General features: G+C 40.5%; 1 protein-coding gene across 1 annotated transcript; it reads left to right on the top strand.

Annotated features, from left to right (window-relative positions):
* The first annotated feature begins 13,436 nt into the window (after positions 1-13,436).
* On the top strand, positions 13,437-14,927 carry LOC136179257 (general transcription factor II-I repeat domain-containing protein 2-like). Its single transcript, XM_065955192.1, has one exon. It carries the CDS (start codon positions 13,437-13,439, stop codon positions 14,925-14,927), a length of 1,491 nt encoding a protein of 496 aa, XP_065811264.1.
* Positions 14,928-23,800: the final 8,873 nt, after the last annotated feature.

The raw sequence follows: 23,800 nt of genomic DNA, 5'->3' as shown, positions 1-23,800 counted from the left end.
TAAATGACTCTCAGCAGAGTATTACTATAATCTTCGCGTCTCCCTCCGCTCTTTCACTTTACCGCCGCTTCAGTTACTTTAAAACCAGCGACGGCCTTAAAAAATTGCCAAAATGACTCGTAGAATATAGGAAGCTGAGCCAAAGCCAAGGCCAATACTGAGCTGATGTGAACCAGCTGCAGTCAAGTGTGACTGCACCCATTTTCATCAGCATTCATCCACACAGCGTGTAGTTAGCATGGATACGAGTGCCGCAGTGAACTGATGTGTTTATTTCTTATTTCCCTCATTTGATGGATTGTTAAATCAGCGGTGATGTTCAGAGCTGCACACATGAAGCCTGAAACCTTTCTGACGAGATCAAGCGGATAAGACTGAAAGGGCTTTTCAGACCGAGAAGTCAAGGAAAAAATGTGATCTGATAATTGAATCGCTCTTCTTTACCTTCTCTGTTTGGAGAGAGAAGTTTGGTTCAAAGGGTCTTTAGCCTGACATTCCTTAATAAATGCGTTTCTTGTTCATTATTCAACAAATAAAAAAATAAAAACTCTCTTTAATCGACTCAGTTGTATATCGGAGTCCATTTCCTCCATTAAGTACTTCTCAATCTGTGAAGCTTCCCCAAGGCAGCATTGTTAGTTTCCTTCTTGTCATGCGGCGGCTTTTCTCTCTCGTCCTAATCATGCATTTAAAGAAAACGGTGTGATACTGTTAAAGCCATGTGGAGGGCCGGTTCGATTGAAAAGAAAACAAATGAGCAACACAAAATTGATGCAGGCTGTGGGTCCATATATTCACAACCATCACTGTATTCTGAGAGCTTAACTACCGTTTGGTTGGTTAATGTGACAGGTTGCATGTGTCAGACATGATTAATCATTTAATTTCATTTTCCCTTATTGCAGTTATTCTAATTTTATCGTTTCATTAAAAGTTGCTTCATTTGGAGTTGTTAATGTGCACTCAAATTTATTATTAAGGTTACTCAGTCACTGTTAATAAGAAAGGAACTCAGATAGTTTACCTAAAACCTTATATGAGCGTGTTGATTGCTCTGTGATCTGTTGGTAATGCCTTGGGGCTCCACTAGGGAGAGATTGGGCTCTGCTTCCTCACTCAATACAGATAAAGGAGGCAACAATATTTAAGGATATAACACTCCACATGGTGAAATCAGATGGCACTAGAAAGGGCCAGACGACTGCACGTTGGGGATTTACTGGAAGATTCCACAGGATCCATGTATACTGCACTCTCTGTCCGCAGTGTATTTCAGAGCTGATCGCGTACTCTCTAGTCAATGGTTGTGTTTCTGCAGCAAGCTCTGCAGTGCGTCTCCGGTGCATGCTAGCAGCGCCACTCCCCTCTGCTCCAATCCAAAAATGCTGCCAGCAAGCACCAAGCTGAATAAAGCAGATCGACCTGGACATGAAGTCAGAAAAGGGAACGCATATGGTCAATTTCAAAATAAAACACAATGTGCTGACTACTGACAACATTACACCAAATGAACAACAAATCAACCTCATAAAAGCAAAGTAGCATGATGTGGGCACGTTGTTCACTTTATTCCCCAGATTTTCTAGTTCTCCCGTGATCTTGTGAATCAATCCAGCTGCTCATGGCTGTTCTTTAGCTTAAAAAAATGGACACAGTGGGTTAAGGCGCGTGAAGTCTGGAGGAGCAAAGCGATGGCAAAGACAGAAAGCTGGGCACATGGATGAAGTGGAATCTGCAGGAAGACCGTTTAAACTTTATTCCCTCTGAGTGACCGGATTTTTAACTGAAACAAAAGCAGAATATAGACAGCATCCTGGCAGCTATAAGGGTGAGTAAATTGGCAACAATTAAATAGTGTCTTTTGTCAGAGAGTGGGTGTATGAATGTTTCACTGCAGGGAGTTCTATTATAGCTACAGCTGCAGAGTACTTAAACACACAGCTGCGTGTTACAGCCATGCTGAATTTCATTGCAGTAACATTGCATATTCTCTCTACTCGGCTGTTGTGCATTACTGAGCTCTCTCTGCTTAGGTATGACAAAAGTACCTCTGCTGTTATGAACTGGATGTATGTGATCAGTCATTTCCCCGTGTAATTTATTGGCAGCTGATTTAGCAGAGGTTAAGCAATTAATTTCATCCACTGAAGTCTGACTCCCTCTCTGGTGGCTGACTGAATTCAGATGAAGTGACACATACAGTGTTGCTGCTCACAGACTCGCAGAGCAATCTGAGTCAACATCAACAACCTGAGCTAGAGATCAGAAGAACTGTGAGGGAAGAGTGTCTCGTAACTGCACCATGGGGAAGAGATAATGAAGCGCTTTGACGTCCAGGAAGTCTTCACAGGAAACACAAACAAACGAGTTGTTTAGGCCCGTGGTAATGTGGCTTGAAATAATAAAAATTCATATATGATATCAAATTGAGTCTCATTAAGGGTTTGCAAGGGTTTTCAAACAAACTTTTAATACCTATTTTTTAATCTAAAAAGTTGGCTGCATCTTATAAACCGGTGCAACCAATATGCACAGTCTATGAGGCACAGTCGCCATCATTACCGCGGGTGCTGCCGCCATCATCACACACTCCATGCGAGGTGACACGTTTGAAATTTCCTCCACATTCATTGTGTATTGTGAGCTGATTGCGAGCTGTGCTGGGGATACAGTAGCGGCAGACCTGGCTGGCTGTGCTACTTTTTGACATCTTTTCCTCCATCCCTCATGCATTTAAAGCAAATGGTGGCACATTGTTCATATGTGCAACTTTTGGAGTGCTCTTTTGATCGAAAGACTCCCTCATTAAAGTTAACGAGTGACCATCAGAGTCGAGCAGCGTGAGCGCGACTGGCGGGGTGTTTCTACTTCCCAACTTTCCAAGTAGGCTGAGAGTTCAACTACCGCACTGTAGCAAGTAGGAGTGCAAACTCCACAAAGTGAGAACACATGGCACTAGAAGAGTCACGCAGCTGTACACGAACTGAACATTGTGGAAGTCGCTGAAAACAAAAGAAATCGTCACGCAGGAAGACAGTTTAAACCTTTTTTTCTTTCTGGGAAACCCCCCCAAAACAGACTTCGTCTTACGTATATACCCGTGCGACTCATATTCTGGATCTTTACGGTATATGAGTACCACCACAGAAAATATTTGGCTCTCCTAGTACCACCATTACTGCCAACGTGGAAATACGTAATGCTATTTCATATACAGTTTACAAAGAAGGTCTGTAGATAACTGTTTCCTCACTGAGTAATATTCATTTGGGTCAGCCACACTTTTAATTCATGTTCTAATGAAATCAATTGAATTTCTGTAAATGTTGACAGCAATGTACCACTTGTTTTGTGTAGGTCCTGAGGTTATTAGCTCTGAAATACAGATCTAAACTTCATCAAGTTTAAAACTTGCTGCTTGAAATGGATTACCAACGGCCTGATCGTAACACCAACAGCCAAAAGACAATAGTGCTTGACTCAACAACTGTGGAGGCTGGTTTTCACTTGCCGCTGTTCAAGTTCAAGCAGAAGACCCACTGTGCGCCTATATTTACAATTGCCTCAAAGAATTTGGGATTTGGTAGCAAATGTCCAAGCCTGCCACGACAATTTCAAACGTGAATTACACCTCTTGGGTAATTTTTGCCTTTATATGTATCACAGTGATAGTGAAGATTGACAAGAAATATGAGCAGAAAAGAAAGGTCAAGGGCCAGACTCAAACCCAGGACTGTACAGATACCAAGGTCAGGGTGTAGCGAAACTACGGATATTGCAAATTTTACAGCTGCCATACCTGGAGGACTGTAACCGCTCACAGTTGGAACACAATCTCACCACAAGGCAACACCAGCACCTCCAATCTTTCCAATCTGGATTAAAACTATTTTCTTATTATTTTAAGATGCTTCCTCTTATGTACATAAGGTTCTGAATGACATCAAAAGCTTAAATAGTAAAATGGAACAAACTTAAATGCTCTGGTTTGGATTTGTGTTTCCAGTAGCTTTAAACATTTAGGACTTGTTTTCGAACAGAGTAAGACATCTCTGTTTTTTTTTTCCCCTGACACTCTGCATGTGGCTGCGATATGACAGTTACAGAGGTGAAGTACACAACCATCGCCTCCTCCAAGGTAGGGTTGGTTGTGAACTACAGCTCCTGCTGGTGTGTCATGCCCCCTGCATGGACACGTTGACATTCACATAAAGGACAGACTTGGTAAAGCCAGTTATCTCTCAGTCCAGTGACAGCAGCGGTCGTGTGGCTGGGAGGTGATGTGGGTGCGTCCTTCAGCTGTGTTTGTGATTCGCTCTCAGACAGGACAGCAAAGATGGAAGCTCCTCGGGGGGATGAGTGTCTTCATTACCCCACAGCCTGCCGCTGTTGAAGGATAGTTTAAGGTCTACTCCATATGGTCGGATAGATAGATATCGCACAAAAGAGTGTATGTGCCCTTCCCCCTTTCTTCTGGGTCTGGAATGAATAAAAGCCCTGATTGCCTTGCAGCACACATCAGAAACACTGAAACCATGCAAGAAAGATGTGTGTTCATTTATTAATCTACAGGTCAATAACTGGCCTTTTTTCTCCGTCTGCCAGTCTGTGCTGCCTCCTGCCTCCACCATTTCCCTCTTCAAATGTCAAATCAGCTTTACCAAGCAACTAATAACACATGCATTTATTTGTTGTGTATGAATATAAATTGATATTTGGTCTGTCCAATTAGACAGCTGGGTGTACTGCAGACTTTTTAAAGCCAAAAAAAAAGATGATAACAGAGCTATCAGTTGAATTGGTTTCAACATTTTTCGCGGCCTGCTTCCATAAACAAGAATCATAATTGAAGTTCCGTTTGCAAAGAAATTGAAAACAGAGTGAGGTTTTGGCTATCGTGATGATACCAGAGAATTCAATAAATTGATGTTTTTTTGCCATGATTCTTCATTGAAAGGAAAAACCTGTTTCATCTTAGTCAACAGGTTTTCTTTTAGCTTGCTTTAGAGAATTTCGACCAAAGACTTGTCTTTTTTTTTTTTTTTTTTACCTGGGTGGGGTTGTTTGTGCAGGAGCAGATTTAACAGAGGTGAATCCATGACAGAGAAAACATGCCAGCAGTACAGAAGACTGTTTTAATTCATGAAATGTGTGTTCAGCCCCTCACCCACATGGTCTCCTGAAGATATCAGACATTCTCATGATGTATTAAATGTAAATAAATGATCCGGGCGCCAATCGTCCCGCCTCCAAGGGGATTGAGTAGGAGGCAGAGTAAGGCAGCAGTTTGAAAAGTAAGACTTTAATTGCCTGAAACTTTTCTTTTCACACTAATCTCGAACCCTCTGTGTATTCTTTGACAACTAAATGAAGTAAATCAGCGCTCAAATGCTGCATCTCAGAGTCAGACACCATGACAAATGCAGTGATCCATGCATCATAGAATCTGTATTGTGACCTTTCATATTGTTTACTGGGAGACATGAAGATACAAATATTTCAAATATCTTGCACATCATATTCAGCATGTGAGCTCATATTCTCATGCATAATCACAAAACGAGTAATGGGAAAACACACACACACACACACGCACACTTTGCTTGTGCCTGATCCCAAAATGATGCAAATGCAAATGCTCCAGCGTGGGAAGGTGTGAAAGCAATTCTAGTCAATTTTGATGCCGCAGACCATTTTCTGTCCTGAAAATAAGCTTTTGAGATGATATGATCATGTTAGCCAACAAATCCTGCCAAAGAGAAGCAGTGATGGAAATGGAAGCGGTCAAGGCGACCTGCGATCTCATAAATATTTGTTTATCCACATGACGATTTGTAAATCTAAACTAGTGTGCTGCGCTTTCAGTATCCTGCATTGTCCCTTTATCCCTCCTGTAACACCCTGTTGATATTGATATTGTATTAGGCTGCATCTCCATTAACTGAAAATACATGATTTATTTACTCGTCACTGGTGGCAGGTTTGCTTGTATATTACTCATAAATAAAAATGAGGATTACATCTGGTTACTCGTGACGTTCACAAAGGTACATCGGGAAATATATTTGGACCACTCATAGAAATGAAGAATAGGTAATTCTTGTTTGGTGAATAATTAATGTAGACAGCAGCAGGGGAGTCATGCAAGCTCAAATTATGGGGGGGGGGGGTAAGTAAGAGTGGGGGTCAAAGAGGGTCCTCCTTGAAAAAATTGCCGTATTCTGTATTTTGAAAAGTGTATAATGAAAGGCATAATGGGTACTATTTCCTTTTTAATTGTTGAGATTTCAGGAACTACTCTTTTTACTCACTGGTCTTTTTTGTTTTTCTGTTTGTTAAGTGTTCCGTATTACTAAAAGGCAGGAGTGTGTCCAAAGTTGTGGCACTGGCCCCCCTTGTTATTCATTGGCCACCCCAAAATCCTTAACTATGATTGCCAGAGGTGGGACTTGTGTGGAAATCCACTATTCAGACTTAGTTGCAACTGGCAGTTTATAGTTTTCAGTGAGACAATGTTTGCAATTTTGAAAAATACTTTAAATTGTAACTTTGGACAAAGCTATTTTTTGAGTCATTGAAGAATGAAGCTAAGAAGTTGTATATGATGCCATATTTTTGTGTTACTTAAAAGTCATTGTGATTAGTGCAGACAGAAGGGGTAAATAAATGCTCTTTATTCAGCAGTGTGCAAAACCTCAGGCCACCCCTAAACAAGTCCGTGCCCCAGTTGGGCCAACTCCATCCAAAAAAAAAAAAGTCAAATTTTCACTGTCCACCTTGTGTTCTCTTATTCCCCTCACATTTTTCTTTGTGGTTTTTTTTTCATCTCAGCACTGTTCAAGTCCTTAAACACAACAACGTTTTACCTCTAACTATTTGTTAAATATTCTGTTATTCTGCAAGTTCTAAAACAATGGGGCAAAGAAGACTTTCCTGAGATGACACATAAAGAGAGCCTTCAGTCTTTGGATAAAAGATCATTTCAGTGGGCTGCCATCCACCGTGCTCCATCATTATTATGATAATCTGTCACGGTACATCAAACCGCTCCTGGCTTATAAATTACAAAGATAATTAATGGAGAATGTTTGTCAGAGAGCACCAGCAGGACCTTGACGTCCATTGTTTTAAGACACAGCAGAGGTAGTACAAGTCGCACCAGTGCCTTTAATCAGGCGCCCTGACACAGGCGCACTCTGTGGTTTGAATATCCAGCGTAAAGGTCAAGGTACTGAGCGTAAGGATGAAATAAAAAAACATAAGAGACAGTGATGGAGTATTTAATACAAGAACAGAGCTTAAGTCATAATATCAAGTCCCTACTTCACTTGATACGTCCAATACTTTGCTACTTGCACTTCTGCTCCACTACAATTCAGTTGGAAACTGTACTCATGATATCATACAATACAATACAATACAATACGAGAGGATACGATACGTAAGGGATCATAGTGAGCAGGTTTTTATCCTGGAGGAAACCCTCTTCTTTGGGTCGATGTCCTGTTCAACCTGTCGAGCTTCCAACTGGCGATAACAACCTGCTTACTTCAAATTATCCTGCTTATAACACTGCTACTTACTTTAGAAACCAAGGATTTCAAACCAAATATTGATTAGGAAATTATTTTATTGTTTTTTTCCATAAAATGAACTACACTTGCTGTTCTTACTTACATTAAATGTCACACGGTGAAGTGAGACAAGCTGAACAGATCCGCATGAATCAGGGCCATTTCTGCCGCGTCATGTCGGGAGTAACTGCAACACTGACATGATCTAAACATGAATGTATCAAGAATTAAATAACAATGATAAAATGTACATTATTCAGATTTTTTTTTGTATTATACAGTCATATTTATGCTTCTTCTTGTTTTATTGAAGTGAATATCGATGACTTGACGTGCAACTTTGATTTTGTACGCTTCTGCGTTTACTAAGTGAACAGATCTGAATTCTTCTTCCACCACAACATAAATCAGGCTCTGCAGTAAATTTCATGTATAGCCTTCATCTGACATATTTATGATGTTTATATGAGTAATTTCAGAGTCATTACTCTAAAAGGGAAACCATGACGTGCAAAAGTCCGACCAACATCCACCGGAATAATCCATACAATGCATAGTTCATTGTGTCTTAAATCATACATACTCCGAGTATTAGAGACACATTCTGCCACTCGTGATTTAAATACTCGGAGAAAACAGCGTTAATGGACTGTGTGTAAATACAGCTTAGTGATGTACAGTAGTGACCCAACACTCAGAGCTTTTCTTTGGCTCTGCGTCGGGATCCGTGTGGCATCGTGAGGTGATGTTGGGGGGGGGGGGGGGGCTTAGAGAAGTGAGGATGTAGGGAGTTCCTCCTATGTCCAGTGTCACTGTGTAGAACAGGAGATAATGTCAGCACTGTCGGGATTAATCTGCCTCAGCTAAGGGCAGAGATTAAGGCCATCCGTGAAAGTGGGACAATGTGGCATCAGGACACGGCCACGTTGAACTATAAACCCTGTGAGCTTAAAGAGCGCCGCCCTGTGTCCAAACAGGAAACCATGTCGACCTCTTTTTATTTACTATGTTATTTACTTTAATGTTGTATTATTCTATGTTTTTTTTTTATTTCTGAGGAATATGTTTTATGTTTTATAGTATTCATGTGTTAAGCTGTGTAGGTCATGGAGCCATAAAGGTGGTCGGAATCATTGGTTCCCAACCTGGGGTCCAGGCCCCCCTATGGTGGATGGCGGATCTCAGTTTGGGTGTGTGCGTGTGGTGGTGGGGGGGGTGGGGGGACTATTTATACAATGGTCTTGTGGTAAGAAAAAATGTAAAGGCATATTCTGATAGGATTTTATTAATGGACACTATTCAAACATATGTACATTTTTGAAAGCATAGTGGTCCTAGGGGAGAGGGGTCTCTTAGATTTTTGTAGACACAAGTAGGGGGGGCTCCAAGGAAAAAAGGTTGGGAACCACTGGTCTAAATTAAACCACCGTCAGTGTTGTCTGAATAAAGACTCAAAGTGCTGAATTTCTCTAAGTTTTCCTTTTTCCAACAACTGATGTCTTGAAACAACAAACTACAACAAACAATGAAAGGTATGAAGCACATCCATGACTTAAATACTGTTTTTGGAATTGATTTAATTCTATGAGTAAAGAAAAACTCACAAGGGTATTGGGGGGATTTATTTTTTTATTAGGATTGTAAATTATGTTTATGTTACAATATTATTATATACAATATATTATTTTTTCTACCTATCTGTTTTATTTTGCTGCCTTTCTGAAACACTCCATAACTTACAGTTTGAAAAGTACTTAATAAAAAAAATGTTAAGCGCAATATATAAAGCCCTTAAGTGCAATAATTACATTTTTTATTGTATTAATAATGATACTCAATCTCTGGTGTTTATATATGATTCCTTAAATGTAGATACTTTTTCTTAAAAACCCTCATTATTGTGGGTCGCAGATGGCCTAGCGGATAGGTCACACCCCATGAACGGAGGTTATAGTCCTCCAAGTGGGCAGCCCGGGTTCAAGTCCGGCCTGTGGCTTCTTTCCTGCATGTCATACCCCACTCTTTCTCTCGCTCGATTTCCTACTCTATCCACTGTGCAAACAATTAAAGGCAAAAAGCCCAAAAATAAATCTTGGGAAAAGAATAATGGTCTCATTCTCGTTGTGATTCTTTGATTTGTTTTTAAATTTTATATAATTAATGCCTACCCTTTGTCAAAGGAGCCTACCAGCATTAAAATGTCACATGATTCTTCTAAATTGTTTAACCAGGGTGAAAACTTCATCTTGAGTCTTGAATCTAAATAAAAGCCACAATATTATTTCATTGGATTTCATTTAAATTTCTCCTGTCTCCATTAACAGCCTCAAGAATCAAGTTACAACATCTTCAGCTTTCATGCATGGCCATAAATATATGTGAGAGCTGTTTTAAACCCCAAGTGTTGTAGTATTATGCCCATACATTAAGACATGAAAACCGATAATTGGAAGTGTTTGACTTGTAAATTTAAAATAACGTTCTTACAGCCTCCTCAACCCAATCGCAGGCTCACGTTCAGCCACCTTTATCACCTCCATTCTGCTGTTTCCATGCGACACACTAGGGCTCACGCATCCAACCCTTTAAATGAGACTTAATTGCAGTGAGAATCATAAACATGACACATGCACATTAAGTGCGTGTTAATGACTACAGAACGAGCTGATAATTTGTGCATAATAAACACTTTTGCTGCTCGTGCTGACTGCGAGACACGCCTCCGTTACACTCTCACATGTCAAGATACTGTGTGGTGGCGCTCTTTGCATCAAGTGATACTGCTGGAGAGCACCTGCACATCAAGCGGTTAATTACAGAGCCAGCTGAGGCTAAATCGGTCGCAACTATCATTAGTGGAAGCAAAGCCACTTCTTGAGTGCCATCTTTATCTTTGTCATCTGACAAAGTTGATTTAAATATGTTTCAACGGCATGTGAAATCATCTTCTTTATTTAAGTTAGTTTCTATAGTCTCTCTGGACACATACATCACAGATAGGGGACCACAAACAATCACATCTCAAAACAATTAAAGGAGCCGATACTGTTGAAAAAGAAAAAAAATCCTTGAAATGGTATGACCAATAATGTGTGTGGTCATATTTAGACATTAATTAATCCAGTAATCATGAGACATAAAACCTAAGCTGTTTCGAGTCTGTTTGCGTTCACACATACAGCTCCTCCGGTTTTTCAGGAGATTTCTGCAAGTGTGAAAGCCCTAATATTGTTTGGCATCATGTCACAATTTTAATTGTGTCTTGTCCTGTGGTAGAGTATGTCAAAATCTAACTTTTATAGTACAACAAGTTTGCCATAGTAAAGCACTTTACATTGTACCGGCCCCATTCTGATCTTTTTTTTTTTTTATTTGAATATTTGAACACACATATACACATACACATATAAGCAAACATTACTGGAAGGAGCTAGTAGATTTTATTTGGCAAAAGCCCCGAAGGCCTACAGTACAAACAAACTCCAGAAAAATAATGACAGCACTCCACAATGCCAAATTGGTTTAAAAGATGGAACATTAGGCAAGGCAAGTTTATTTATAAAGCAACATTACAAGCCAATTTAAAGTTCTTCACAAACAAACATCAAAAGCATCTTGACAGGAAAAGGAAAGAAAGAAAATTTTAAAATCACAAAACAAACAACAGAGAATATTTAACCAGCAACAACAATTAACCTGCAACACAATTTAAAAAAAAATCGATGTATGCCATTGAGTTCTTCTTTGTGGTGCATTGCTTTTGAAAACACAACAACCTTGCGTATGAAGTCCTCTTCGGGGTCTACATGGACGGTCCTTTGATGGAGTCCCCCTTGACTGAAATACTCACTGTTACAACATTCAACCTTTCCTGTTTCTCTCATTTCTAAATTTTTTGCCTTTAACCTGTTAAACTATTGCATGTTCATTCACAGAGCATGTTGTCATTTGCTTTTCAAGCCGTCATGCTCTTTTTCATGAAATATTTGAAAGTGGTTGAAAGGGTTATGACATGTTGTAAAATGAGCATCTTACGACTGAATTAATCTTGTTATGCTTGCAAGCATTTGCATCATCATAATCCAGATGGAGGTCGGGTGTGTGCAGCCTAGATGGCTGATGGACTGTGTGACTTTACGTCTTGATAAAACGTGACAGGTGATACAATTCATTTATGAAACAAGACAATGCAAATATTTCAGCAGGGTGACTCATAATTAGATGTGGTTATCGCTCCTGTGTCTTTTTCCATCAGACGTGGTAGTTGTTAAAAGCATGTGTTACTGAATTGTGTCATTGGACTGATATATATCTGAGATATATTTCTGTTCATGAAGAATGGAAATGACTTTTGTACAGGAGGATCAGATTACCTTCATTAAACCATGCAAACAATGCAAAGAGCTGCATTTGGGAACCTTCCTAATCCTGTAAGCGCTCTGACAAATACCACAAAAATAACTAAAGGAATATATATAAGTTACCCTTTATTTATTGGTAGAATAAAGCAAATTTAAAGCTTTGTGAATCCTTTTAAAAATGTACGTTCATTCATAAATGACGGAATTAATTCATTATAACAGATTTATTTTTGGGCTTTTTGTGCCTTTAATGGATAGATAGGACGGTGGATAGAGCTGTAAATAAGGGAGAGAGAGTGGGGAATGACATGCAGGAAAGGAGCCACAGGATGTTTTTTGAGTCGTGCTTTTGAGTTCAGTTACCTGTGTTTTTGTTACATTACGAGCTGGCCCCTGAAATGGACTCAGCCGACTCAGATTCCCTGCAAGCAGCCCTTTGAGCTCAAGGCCGGCAACTGGTGCAAAATGAGGAGCAACTCAACTCAGTCTGCATTGGAGTGAGAGACATTAATGAACGCCAAGTAAGCTTCCAGTCTTCCATTGGTAATCAAGTGTGTCTTTTGAATGACCACCTACAACAGATTATGGCTTCTTTAGACACACTTGGAGTTACTTCACCTGTTGAAAGCTTTGTTCCATCTCCTGAGACACAACCTGCTTCGGTCCCTGCCTCCTCACCTCATGCACTGGTAGCTCCCACACTGCACCTTTCTAAACCAGAAAGATTTTCTGGGGACTCACAACTGTCGCTCGTTCCTGGTTCAGTGTGGGCTACACTTTGAACTGCAAGCTGCCTCCTTCCCCCCTCAGAGCAGGCAAAAGTGGCCTATATAATAACTCACCTCACTGGCCTTGCAGAGGCTTGGGCCACTACTGAGTGGGCTAGAGATTCTGCTGTTTGTTTTTCTGTGGACCTCTTCACCAGCACTCTCACAAAGATTTTTGACCATTCCACTCCTGGTCTGGAGGCTTCCAGGTCCCTCCTCAGCCTTCGTCAAGGTAGACGCTGGGTTTCAGATTATGCAATCGAATTCCGCACCCTAGCTGCAGACAGTGGTTGGAATACTCCCTCGCTGCTGGATGCCTTTTACAATGGCCTTTCTGACGGAATTAAAGACCAGCTCGTTCCCTTAGAGCAGGGGTGTCCAAACTACGGCCCGCGGGCCAACTGCGGCCCGCGGTCCAGTTTTTATTGGCCCGCAGCAAATTCTGAAAATATAATTGAATATGGCCCGTACAAGAAGCTTGAGCTCAACTCTGTTGCACTCCTCAGTTTCAACACTAGATGGAGCCAGCCACAGAAACGGTGCTTCTCCACTAAACAAAATTAAGCAAAGAAAAACTTATACCGCGAAAGTAGTCACCAGAAATGGCAGCACCGAAGAAGCGCAAAATAGCTAGTGAGTGTAGGAGATTTCAAACACGGTGGGAAAATGAATATTTCTTCAAAGAAGTCAACGGAAAGTGTGTCTGTTTGATTTGCAAGGAAGATGTTGCTGTGATGAAAGAGTATAATGTCCATCGGCACTATGAGACCAAACATCAGAGCTACACATCGTACACCGGTGCCGAACGAACACAGAAAGTCAAGCAAATGGCAGCTAGCCTGCAAGCTCAACAACAGTTTTTTTTTCGTACAAACAAAATACAGGAAAACGCCACAACAGCAAGCTATGAAGTGGCTAAACTTATTGCCCAGCACGGCAAACCGTTCTCAGACGGCGATTTCATAAAGCAGTGCCTCATCAAAGTCACAGAAATAATGTGCCCGGAAAAAGTGCAGGATTTCATAAACGTGAGCTTGTCCAGAAATACAGTGGTGCGGAGAATCGAGGACTTGTCAGCTAACTTGAAACTTCAGCTGAAAGACAAAGCTTGTGCTTTTGATTTTTACTCGATAGCATGCGATGAGAGCACAGATGCCACAGACATCGCGCAGCTGTTAATTTTTTTGCGGGGAGTGGATGATAATTTTTCCTGTACGGAGGCGCTGCTTGATATGATGAGCCTAAAAGGCACAACGACGGGTAAAGACATTTTTGAAGCTGTGTCGGAGGCCGTTGAAAAGATGGGGCTTAAATGGGAAAAGCTCTGTGGAGTAACAACGGATGGAGCTCCGGCCATGACCGGCGAGCGCAAAGGAATGGCATCGATGGTGTGCGCCAAGGTAAAAGAGAGCGGAGGTGAGGCTGTTAGGATGCACTGTATAATCCACCAAGAAGCACTGTGTGCCAAGACTGTCCAGCTGGGCGATGTGATGAACACTGTTGTGAAAACTGTCAACATAATTCGCGCTAGAGGACTGTACCACAGAGAATTTCAAGCTTTCCTATCTGACGTGGATGCGGAATACGGGGATGTACTCTACCACTCTGATGTGCGCTGGCTCAGCCGCGGCTCTGTGCTGCAGCGGTTTTACTCGCTGAGATCAGAAATCGACCAGTTTTTGAAAGAAAAGGGCCGACCTCTTCATGAACTGAGTGACCCTCTGTGGCTGTCAGACCTGGCTTTTTTAGTTGATCTTACTCATCATCTGAATACACTGAACAAGAACCTACAAGGCAAAGAACAGCTGGTGCCTCACCTGTATGCGCACATGAAAGCCTTCTGTGTAAAGCTCCGTCTGTTTGAGACACAACTACGAAGCTTTAATGCTGCACACTTCCCTGCGCTGTCTGAAATCAAGTCTGCTATTCCAAAGGCCGACCTTTCTGCTAAAAAGGAGAAATATGTGTCTGTGATTACATCTCTCCTGACAGAATTCAACCAGCGTTTCCAAGATTTTTCTGTCATTGAAAAAGAAATCAAGCTGTTCTCGACCCCCTTTCTGGTGGATGCAGAAGAAGTGGAAGAGAGTCTGCAGTTAGAACTGATTGAAATGCAATGTGATGATTCTCTGAAGAGTCAACATCAGCTTCTCTCCCTCCCTGACTTCTATCAGAGTTTGGATAATGCCAAGTTTCCTCTGATGAGACGCCACGCAAAAGAATGATGAGCCTGTTCGGCTCAACATACATATGTGAACAAACATTTTCTCTGTTAAATCATAACAAAAGCAGACTGAGAACCAGAATGACTGATAGCCATCTCTGTGAAGTCCTTCGTGTCTCAACCACCAAACTTACTCCAGACATGTCAGCCATCCTTCAATCCAAAGGACAGCATCACTGCTCCCACTGAGTGCAATGTTCTTCAGATTATAAGTGAGTTAGAAATACACACAGTATTCATGTGTTAATATGTCACCTCTAGTGTGTGGCCCGGCCCCAAATCAATTTTTTTGTATTTGGCCCTCACTAAAAAAACTTTGGACACCCCTGCCTTAGAGCGTCCAGCAGACATAGACTCCTTCATTTCCCTTTCCAAAATTGCCATCTGCCAAAGAAACTGCAGAAGCCTTGCTTTCCAATGTGTTTCGTCTCCATGGTTTCCCTAAAGATGTTGTTTCAGACCGAGGTCCCCAGTTCATCTCGAAGTTTTGGAAAGCTTTCTGCTCCCTTCTGGGTGCCACTGTCAGCCTCTCTTCTGGTTATCATCCTGAGTTGAATGGTCAAACCGAACGGATGAATCAGGAGTTGGAGACCTGCCTTTGTTGCCTGGTCTCCCATAACCCATCTTCCTGGAACAAACACCTGATATGGGCTGAGTATGCGCATAATACCTTACCATGCTCTTCTACTGGTTTTAGCCCTTTTCAGTGTGCCTATGGCTACCAGCCACCTCTGTTCCCTGACCTAGAGTCGGAAGTCAGTGTCCCATCAGCTCAGGCCCTCATTCGACGTTGTCGGCGGATATGGAGACAGGCCCGGCTGGTGCTCCTCAGGACATCTGCAAGGTATAAAAGGGGAGCAGATCAGTCTGGTTGTCCACCAAGGATCTCCCTCTGCGAGTGGAATCTCGTAAGTTGGCCCCTAGATTCGTTGGACCATTCCCAGTGTCAAAGGTTGTTAGTGCCAAACGGGCTGGTCTGAGAATTTCAGCAACTGGTAATTTACTAGGATTTTAATGCACAGCCATCTCAAGGATTTACAGAGAATGGTCAGAAAAAACATCCGGTGAGCAGCAGTTCTCTTGGTGAAAATGCCTTGTTGATCCCAGAGGTCAGAGGAGAATGGTCGGACTGGTTTGAGCTGATAGAAAGGCAACAGTGATTCAAATAACCCCTCATCACAACCGAGGTCCCAGTGTGCTAACTGAGCACCATTTAAACACCACAGCCTACCTGAGCATTGTTGCTGACGATGTCCAACACTTTATGATCACAGTGTACCAATCTTCTGATGGCTACTTCCAGCAGGATATCGCACCATGTCACAAAGCTTATATCATCTCAAACTGGTCTATTGAACATTACAATTAATTCACTGTACTCAAATGGCCTCCACAGTCACCAGATCTCAATCCAATAAAGCACCTTTGGGAAGTGGTGGAACGGGAGATTCGTCTCATGGATGTGCAGTCGACAAATCTGCAACAACTGTGTGATGCTATCATGTTAATATGGACCAAAATCTCTGAGCAATGTTTCCAGCACCTTGTTGAATGTATGCCAAGAAGTATTAAGGCAGTTCTGAAGGCAAAAGGGGGTCCAACCCGGTACTAGCAAGGTGTACCTAATAAAATGGCCGATGAGTGTACATTTTGTGTGTTGCAAATATCAACATAGTTTTAGCTTTAGCTTCTTCTTTTTTTATCACTCTGTTAAAAAACATACAAAACAAACAAAATTAATGAGTCACCTATTTTCACTCATGGAGCTTTAAACTTGATGCCAAATGTGTTTGGCTCAGACTTTCGGGTGCAACATGCCTTTGCCAGATGTTAATGGAATTTCTGCCAGCATTCATGGTAATCTATCCATTTCCAGATGGATTTCTTCATTTCATTAGCTCTTGATTTGGTCATAAGCCACCTTGAGCAACCTTTGGAAAAAAAACAGCATCATTTATATGCTGGTGGAAAAACCTATTAATGGAAAGGAATCCCATGGTGAATTTCTCTGGCAATGTAAGATTATGCAATCCTTTTAATATTCATTGTAATGAAAACTACACACGGTGTTCAGAGGTGTTTTTCTGCTTTAAAATCAACCTCTTTTTAGGATCCATCAACCTTTAACAAGCCATTTAATTTATGCTATTTTATTTTTAGCTTATACATCAGGCATGCTGGGTCTTGCAGTCACACACAAAGAAATCCTTCCACCAAGTTAAAGCCACTTCAAGCGATATACAGGAGAATGATCCATGGGCCTGCCAGCGTCTCAGATAAGCAATCCATGTTCCTTTATTGGAGCAAAAGCGTTTTTCCACTGTGTAGAGGTTTGACTCTGTATTGCAAGTCCAGACCTTTATGAGTAATGACCTGTTTCATTGGTGATCCCCCCTGCGGCTCCAATCATTCAAGTGATGGTACAGTGGGAGAGCAGAGGGATAAACTAGCCCAGGGCAGTAATTACACAGGTCCAGTGTCCTGACTGAGTTTATATGAGCTCCACACACTGTAAGAAAAAAATAAAAAAATAAAATGGAGACGATGGAGACGATGGATCAGAAAGAAACTCCCACTCGATCAATTACGTGGTGGTGGAGACAGAAATGAAAGAGTTAAATGCAGAAAGAAATCAATGAGATGATGCTGGAGACACAGCACTCTCCCTCAGCAGCCTGTCCGTCATGTCTGACAAATCTGTCAGCGAAGGTAAAAATGTGTGCCATTTGTTCTCTTCAGTGATCTCCTGAAAGAAAGGAAGGCTGAGCTGCCATCTCTCCTGCAACACAACTGTCCGTCAAATGTGTCAAACACGGGCAGAAAACTTCCGGATTCCATTAGAATATGACTGTTTAGAAAACATAAAGATGGTGTAGTCACAGCATGATAAACTGACATGTAGCTCATTTGTCAGTTTTGTTAATGTCACATTTTTTTGTTGTTGACTAAACTAACATCTCTGGGATACGCCACATGTTTACATATCTGGAAGATGTACAGTAATTAAAAAAGATTTAGCATCAAATCAAAAGAACAATCAGAAATTACGAGTATATAAAATAATTGAAGGGTAGCTTTGCACTACATCTACAGAATACACTGTCTTAATGTTAGTTTAAATAAGTAGATGCAGCCAGGTGGCTTCCACCTGAAACTGAAACTCGAATGGTCTCTGCCAGTCTCAGTGTCCAGAAACATACCGTTCATGAATATATATCTGTGTTGAAGCCATGTCAGTAAAAGTACCTGCTGTTTTACATTCCTGCTCCAACTAGCAGATGATGCACACAGTTTCAGTATGCATTACACAAAGAAGCTATAAAAGGAGAACAGTTTGTTTGTGTAGTCCCCAAACTGCTCAGTTAAACTAAAATACAACTATAGGTGGTCATAGCCTCATACTGTACAGTAGGTCCCTACACTCCAGGCTGTGTTCATTTTGTCTCCCAAAAGGCTGTTAGGAACCTTTTCGGACCTTTTCCAGATGTTTCATTAACCATAAAAACAAAACAGAAAACAGAAATAATACGTATAGTATCAATCAATCGCTCTTCATTTGTATAGGGCCATTTCATAACAAGTGTTATCTCGGGACAATTTAGAAAAAGAAGGTAAAAAACCTTAATCTATGCTATGTTACAAAGACCCAAGATTAACCCATCATGAGCACTAAGCAACATTTGGCAAAGTTACAGTGGCAAGAAAAAACTCCCTTTTAAGAGTCAGAAATCTTAGGAAAAATTCAGGTTCACGATGAACAGCCATCGGCAGAATCTGCTCCGAGTTTTGAAAATGACATATAGGGAGATGGGATAAGATGCAGGAAAAAGGATAGCGACAAACTATTATGCATTTTCCTTCCATTTTACCTTTTTTCTTTCCCTGTAGATTTCCTTCTTTGGACAGTGCATTATAATTTCATGAACTTTTTTTATTACCCAATATTGGTGGTGACATCATTGCCAAACATTTACACATAAGGTATGAATCTATGGGCAACGATAAGAGCTTAATGATTCATTTAAAAAGGTCAGATATGAAGAGACAGGAACAGAGCGTTTTCCTAGTTTTGTTTTTGTCATTTTGAATACCAAATGTTATTTTTTTCTTAAACCCAGCAGCACTTTTTAATGTCTCCAGGAATGTGTCCAGGAAACCAGAAGACATTTAGTTTACAATTGCTCAAGCTTCAGTGTCGAGTATAGCTCCTGCTAAACCTGCTTCCGATAGTAAGCCTACCTCACCCCCGTATATCCCTCCTGCTACCTGTGTTTTCTGCTAAGGGATTTGTGTTGTGGGGAGACGCTTAGTACTTTCTACCATCCTGACACACAAAGTAGCCGGTTCATTGAATTTGCACATAGGTGTGGCCTCTCACTGTTTGTTTCTCACTGAGTTTAATTGGCTTTCTTTGGAGCTATCACTTATTCTTGCACTCATGATAATTACACCCCAGAATAACCTGTGTGTGTGTGTGTGTTTGTGTTATATGCTGTGATGTTAAAATTATAGATTGTTTGTGACTTAAGTGAGCTTTCATACTCAGGCAAACCTGTTCAACTCCACTGCCCGTGTTATGTTCTGTGAATAAAAGCCACTCCTTCTCTCTTTGGCTTTTAGCACTTGAGTAAGCAAAATGTTTAAAAATGCAAAAGAGCCATTTAATAATTGCAGTCCACTCACTTCCTTTTTTACTGTCTCTGCTGCAGAAAATGTGCTTGTACTGATTAAAGTGCAGTCTGAGAGAGGTGTGAAACAGTGAGAAGTGAATGTGTGGTTACCGAGAGCAATGGATGACTCTGAAATACACTATGAGAAGCAACTTAATTCCCCGCAGACTGCATGTTGTATTAGCTACTTGCACAGCTTGTTACTGAGTCCAGTCCAAGGCTAAATCGTATCCTTGGCCTTGCTCAGCCACTTAGATGGACATGGACTAGAAGTGAATCTGCTGTGTTCGCACAGACTGATATGTAGGTTATTATTAGAGAATAAGACATGTTGGAAAAACAACAGATGTCTTGTGTCAGTACTTTGTTAAACCTGTGCATTATATAGTTTTTGCAAACTGCCCATGTAATGATCAATCCATCATTTCATCTGTTACACCTGTAGAAAGATGTTGGGAGAATTGTAGACATAACAATGATGTGATCTCCATAATCTGACATTTTACACTCTCACTGTGCAGATCTGTCATGTCAATGCTGCTGTTAACTGTCTGCTCTCCTACAGTACCTGAAGGACGGAATACTGAAGACCTGAGCCAGATGCCTAGCGGCTGCTCCAGTCCTATATGATTGGGAAAGCTATGGGGGGCAAGGTTTTATTTATAGCTGCTGCTAATGATTTTTTGATGCCTCAATCTATAATAAAAATGGTTATCATAGAAAAACAAGATTGAATAATCCATGTTTTAATGTTATAGAATTGAAATGCAGCTTACTAAATGCAACCATATCTTAACATGAACAATGCCTGAATCAAATGATTAGAATAGTGTACTACAGCAACTATAAGCAATCCCAAAACAAATCATTGTCACCAAAGGAAGCAGCCGTGAAATTGCAGAATATTAGCCGTGACCAAAGATTAATGTATGACTTTCTGGTTTTTAATTAAATAAATCAGATTCATCCAATTTTAGCATGTAATAGTAGTTAGCATGTATGCAAGCACTGCTACCTAGCAGCTGCATGGCAGCAGTAGCTACATTAGCAAGAGGCATACAGCATTTGACAGAGACAACCTACAAATCTTCTGTGTTTCTCTATCTTGTTGGCAATTCGCTCTTCTATTGATGGTATTAGCCATGTTTTTAATTAATCATACAACATGTTAACAATGAAGACTTCAAATCACTAACGTCAGTTTCAGCTTGTCCGAGGACATCAAACCTGCTTTCTGTAATTTCTCCTCTTGGGATCAATAAATGATTATCCTTTCTTTTCTCAGTGTGAGCTCAGCTAGCTGTGGTCTTATTTCTTCTAAACTTAAGTTACCAGTAGAATGAAAATGTTATTTGTTCTTGCTATATCTCCCAAAAATAAATGGACAGAAGGTCAGAACCTCACTTTATTCAGATCAGTGCGAAGAGTCTCTTGGTACAACACAACACACTTCAGAGTTTAATTAGTTGCTAATGTAGTTTATTGGATGAATCAAAGTTTCAAAAGTCCCAGTAGACTTCCCTAACAACCAGATTCATTATGCTACACACTGTCAGTAGTTTTAACTGGTAATTAAACAGGCTTTATTCAATATTGTGACCTCTGAATGACCTACAAAAGAAAGGTAGACCTTTAGTAAGAAGATTGACTATCTCTATATGGACTGATTACAACGTTCACACTTTCAACATGAGCACTAAATGAGTCTTTGTTTTAGATGTGTTTATATTTCCACAACACTTTCACAGTATTTAGTGTATCAGACATTTTAAAAAGATTATTGTTGGATCATTGACGATTGGAATTCCATTAATCACCCTGACCTTCACCAGATTTTCTTTTGGCTGTACTGGGCAAAAATAACCTGTTTTGGTACTCCGACCTGTTCTTTTGGTAAAATGTAATGACTTAAAGGTCACATATTATATTCCTTTTTAACAACTTTAAATAAGTCTCAGAGCTCCCCAAAAGATGTCTGTGAAGTTATTAGCCAAAAATTCACTCTGATCCTGTATTTCAGCATGCCTATAAATCCCTCTATTTTCGGCCCTGCTCAGAACAAGTTGAGGAGACTCAGAGGGCAGAACAAACACCTAGCTATGGTAGTGTTAAAGTCTGAGGGGGGGTTACTGCCCTTTGTGATGTCACAAAGGGAAATTCTCCAAACAGCCTGTTTAAGTCCACATTTTCTGAAAAGTGGAGCAGGCAAAAGATGGAGAGGATGGACTTTACTCATAATGTAGGTGTGTAGACAGACTAGGGACACAGAAAAACATGGTAAAGTGTATTTTGCATATTATGTGACCTAAAAGCCTAGGAACCTATGGCTAATTATGTAGAAGGCAATGAAGCTTGTATAATACAGTATTTCTGTTTTTAACTGCATCAGTTTTTTTTCTTTTAATATAATTGTCAGGATTCAAGATTAAAGTATCATACTTCTTGTTTGTTCAGCTTTATTGTACAGTTGGCTTATGTTTGGATTTTAAATACAACACGTTGCTTCTGGGCAACTCACTATGCATTTGTGTATTTACATTAAGTATTTACACTAGAAAGTACAACAGCTGTGCTTTTGTGCTTGCTCAGCTTAAGCCTGAGCTAATGGTTGCATCCAAACAGACAAAAGCTTTGTCTTTGGCCCAGTCATTATGGTACACATTTGCTGAGTTAAAATGTCATTATTTTCCACCAGGTTTATTGAGCGACACTCACTGAAGTGAGACTGAGTGTCTTTAGTATTTAGTCCAAAAGATGGACGTTTAAGTACTTGTGTTTAATTAAAATGATAATGCATCGATGTTAATAAAAATGTCCATGGTTGCAGAAGATTGTTTATTGGTTGTGTTTTAAATTTATATCCGCTTGCATGGATTCAGACCAACTTCAATGCTATTCCATGTTGATCAGTCCAAATTCAGAAGTATATGACTTGCTAGTTTTTAATAAAATAAAGCAGATTCATCCAATGTTAGTATGGAGATAGTACAAGCACTGCTAACTAGCAGCTGCCTGCAAGCTCTAGCTAACATTAGCCAGCGGCACATGGCACTGGACAGAAACAGCCTACTAATCTAAATGTAAAGCACTACTAGATAGTGACTGAGATGAGGACACAGCAAAAAAGGAAAAAAAAGTTTGCCAAGATGTGCACAGTGATTTGAGACACAGCTTCTGGATTCAATGCCATGGACAAAAGAAAGTTGTGTTTCAAAGTTGTGAAAGAAAATCAATCCTGTCTGTTTTTTGTTTCCAGGAAGAGATCAATACCAATTTATTGTTGAACTAAATTTTGATTGCTAATCAGCACCTCAGAAGAGCATGACCAAATGTGCCAATCACAGACATTTGAAAGTAAACACCACTGGCGTCTTTGATTTTTGTCAATTTTTTTACACATACAAACTGATCCTATTATTGAATAAGCTTTGTGTGCAACGCTGCATCAAGATGTTTCTCTTTATTTATTTCACATAACACACTTAGCTGGTTTTGATTTGGATGTGTGTCTGTTGTCACTGCATATTTCTTAATCATGCAAACACATATATGGAGCCAACTAAATAACTGGAGCATGGTGATTGACCTCCGCTTGCTCTCTGGCTGTCAGCTTTAAATTCCTCCCAATCATTGAAGAGAGAGAGGAAAATACCACAATGCCAGGATAATGCTGTAGACGATGCCGATTGAAAGGCTGGTTTTGGGTAGATTGAGCTTTCAGTGAATAAGGCCAGGTGACAGTTTGTATTTTGCCTAATACTCAAGCCTTTTCAATAATCTTTTCATTATTTAAAATCAAACTAGATCTCCGTGTTAAAAACTGTTGATGAATTCATTCTACCATGACAAGATTTTTGAAACTCTCTGCATGAATGTCTCTCCCAACAGGCTGCATCTCGCCTTGTAACTGGGACCAAAGATTTGGTTTTACTTTACCTATTATAAGCTTCTCATTCTGTGGTTTTCAGAGTCAATCAATTCTAAAATACTTTTTGGGGGTCTTTCTGTCTTTATTGGATAGGACTGCTGAAGAGACACAGGAAATGTTTGGAGGAGAGAGTGGGGGATGACATGCAGCAGAAGTCGGATTCGAACCCACAGCTGCTGCGACAAGGACTATAGCTTCTGCACATGGGGCGTGCAACATAAACACTAGGCTATCCGGCACCCCTCTAAAATATTTTGACTTTTAAGGCCCTGTTTG

This window comes from Labrus bergylta, chromosome 5 (genome assembly GCF_963930695.1).
Source record: "Labrus bergylta chromosome 5, fLabBer1.1, whole genome shotgun sequence".
NCBI classification, from domain to species: domain Eukaryota; kingdom Metazoa; phylum Chordata; class Actinopteri; order Labriformes; family Labridae; genus Labrus; species Labrus bergylta.
The sequence above is the reverse complement of the archived record's forward strand: the minus strand, read 5'-3'. Positions and strand labels throughout refer to the sequence as shown.

Coding starts and splice junctions, on each gene's coding strand:
- LOC136179257 (XM_065955192.1), top strand. CDS start 13,437: ATGAAAGAGTATAATGTCCATCGGCACTATGAGACCAAACATCAGAGC.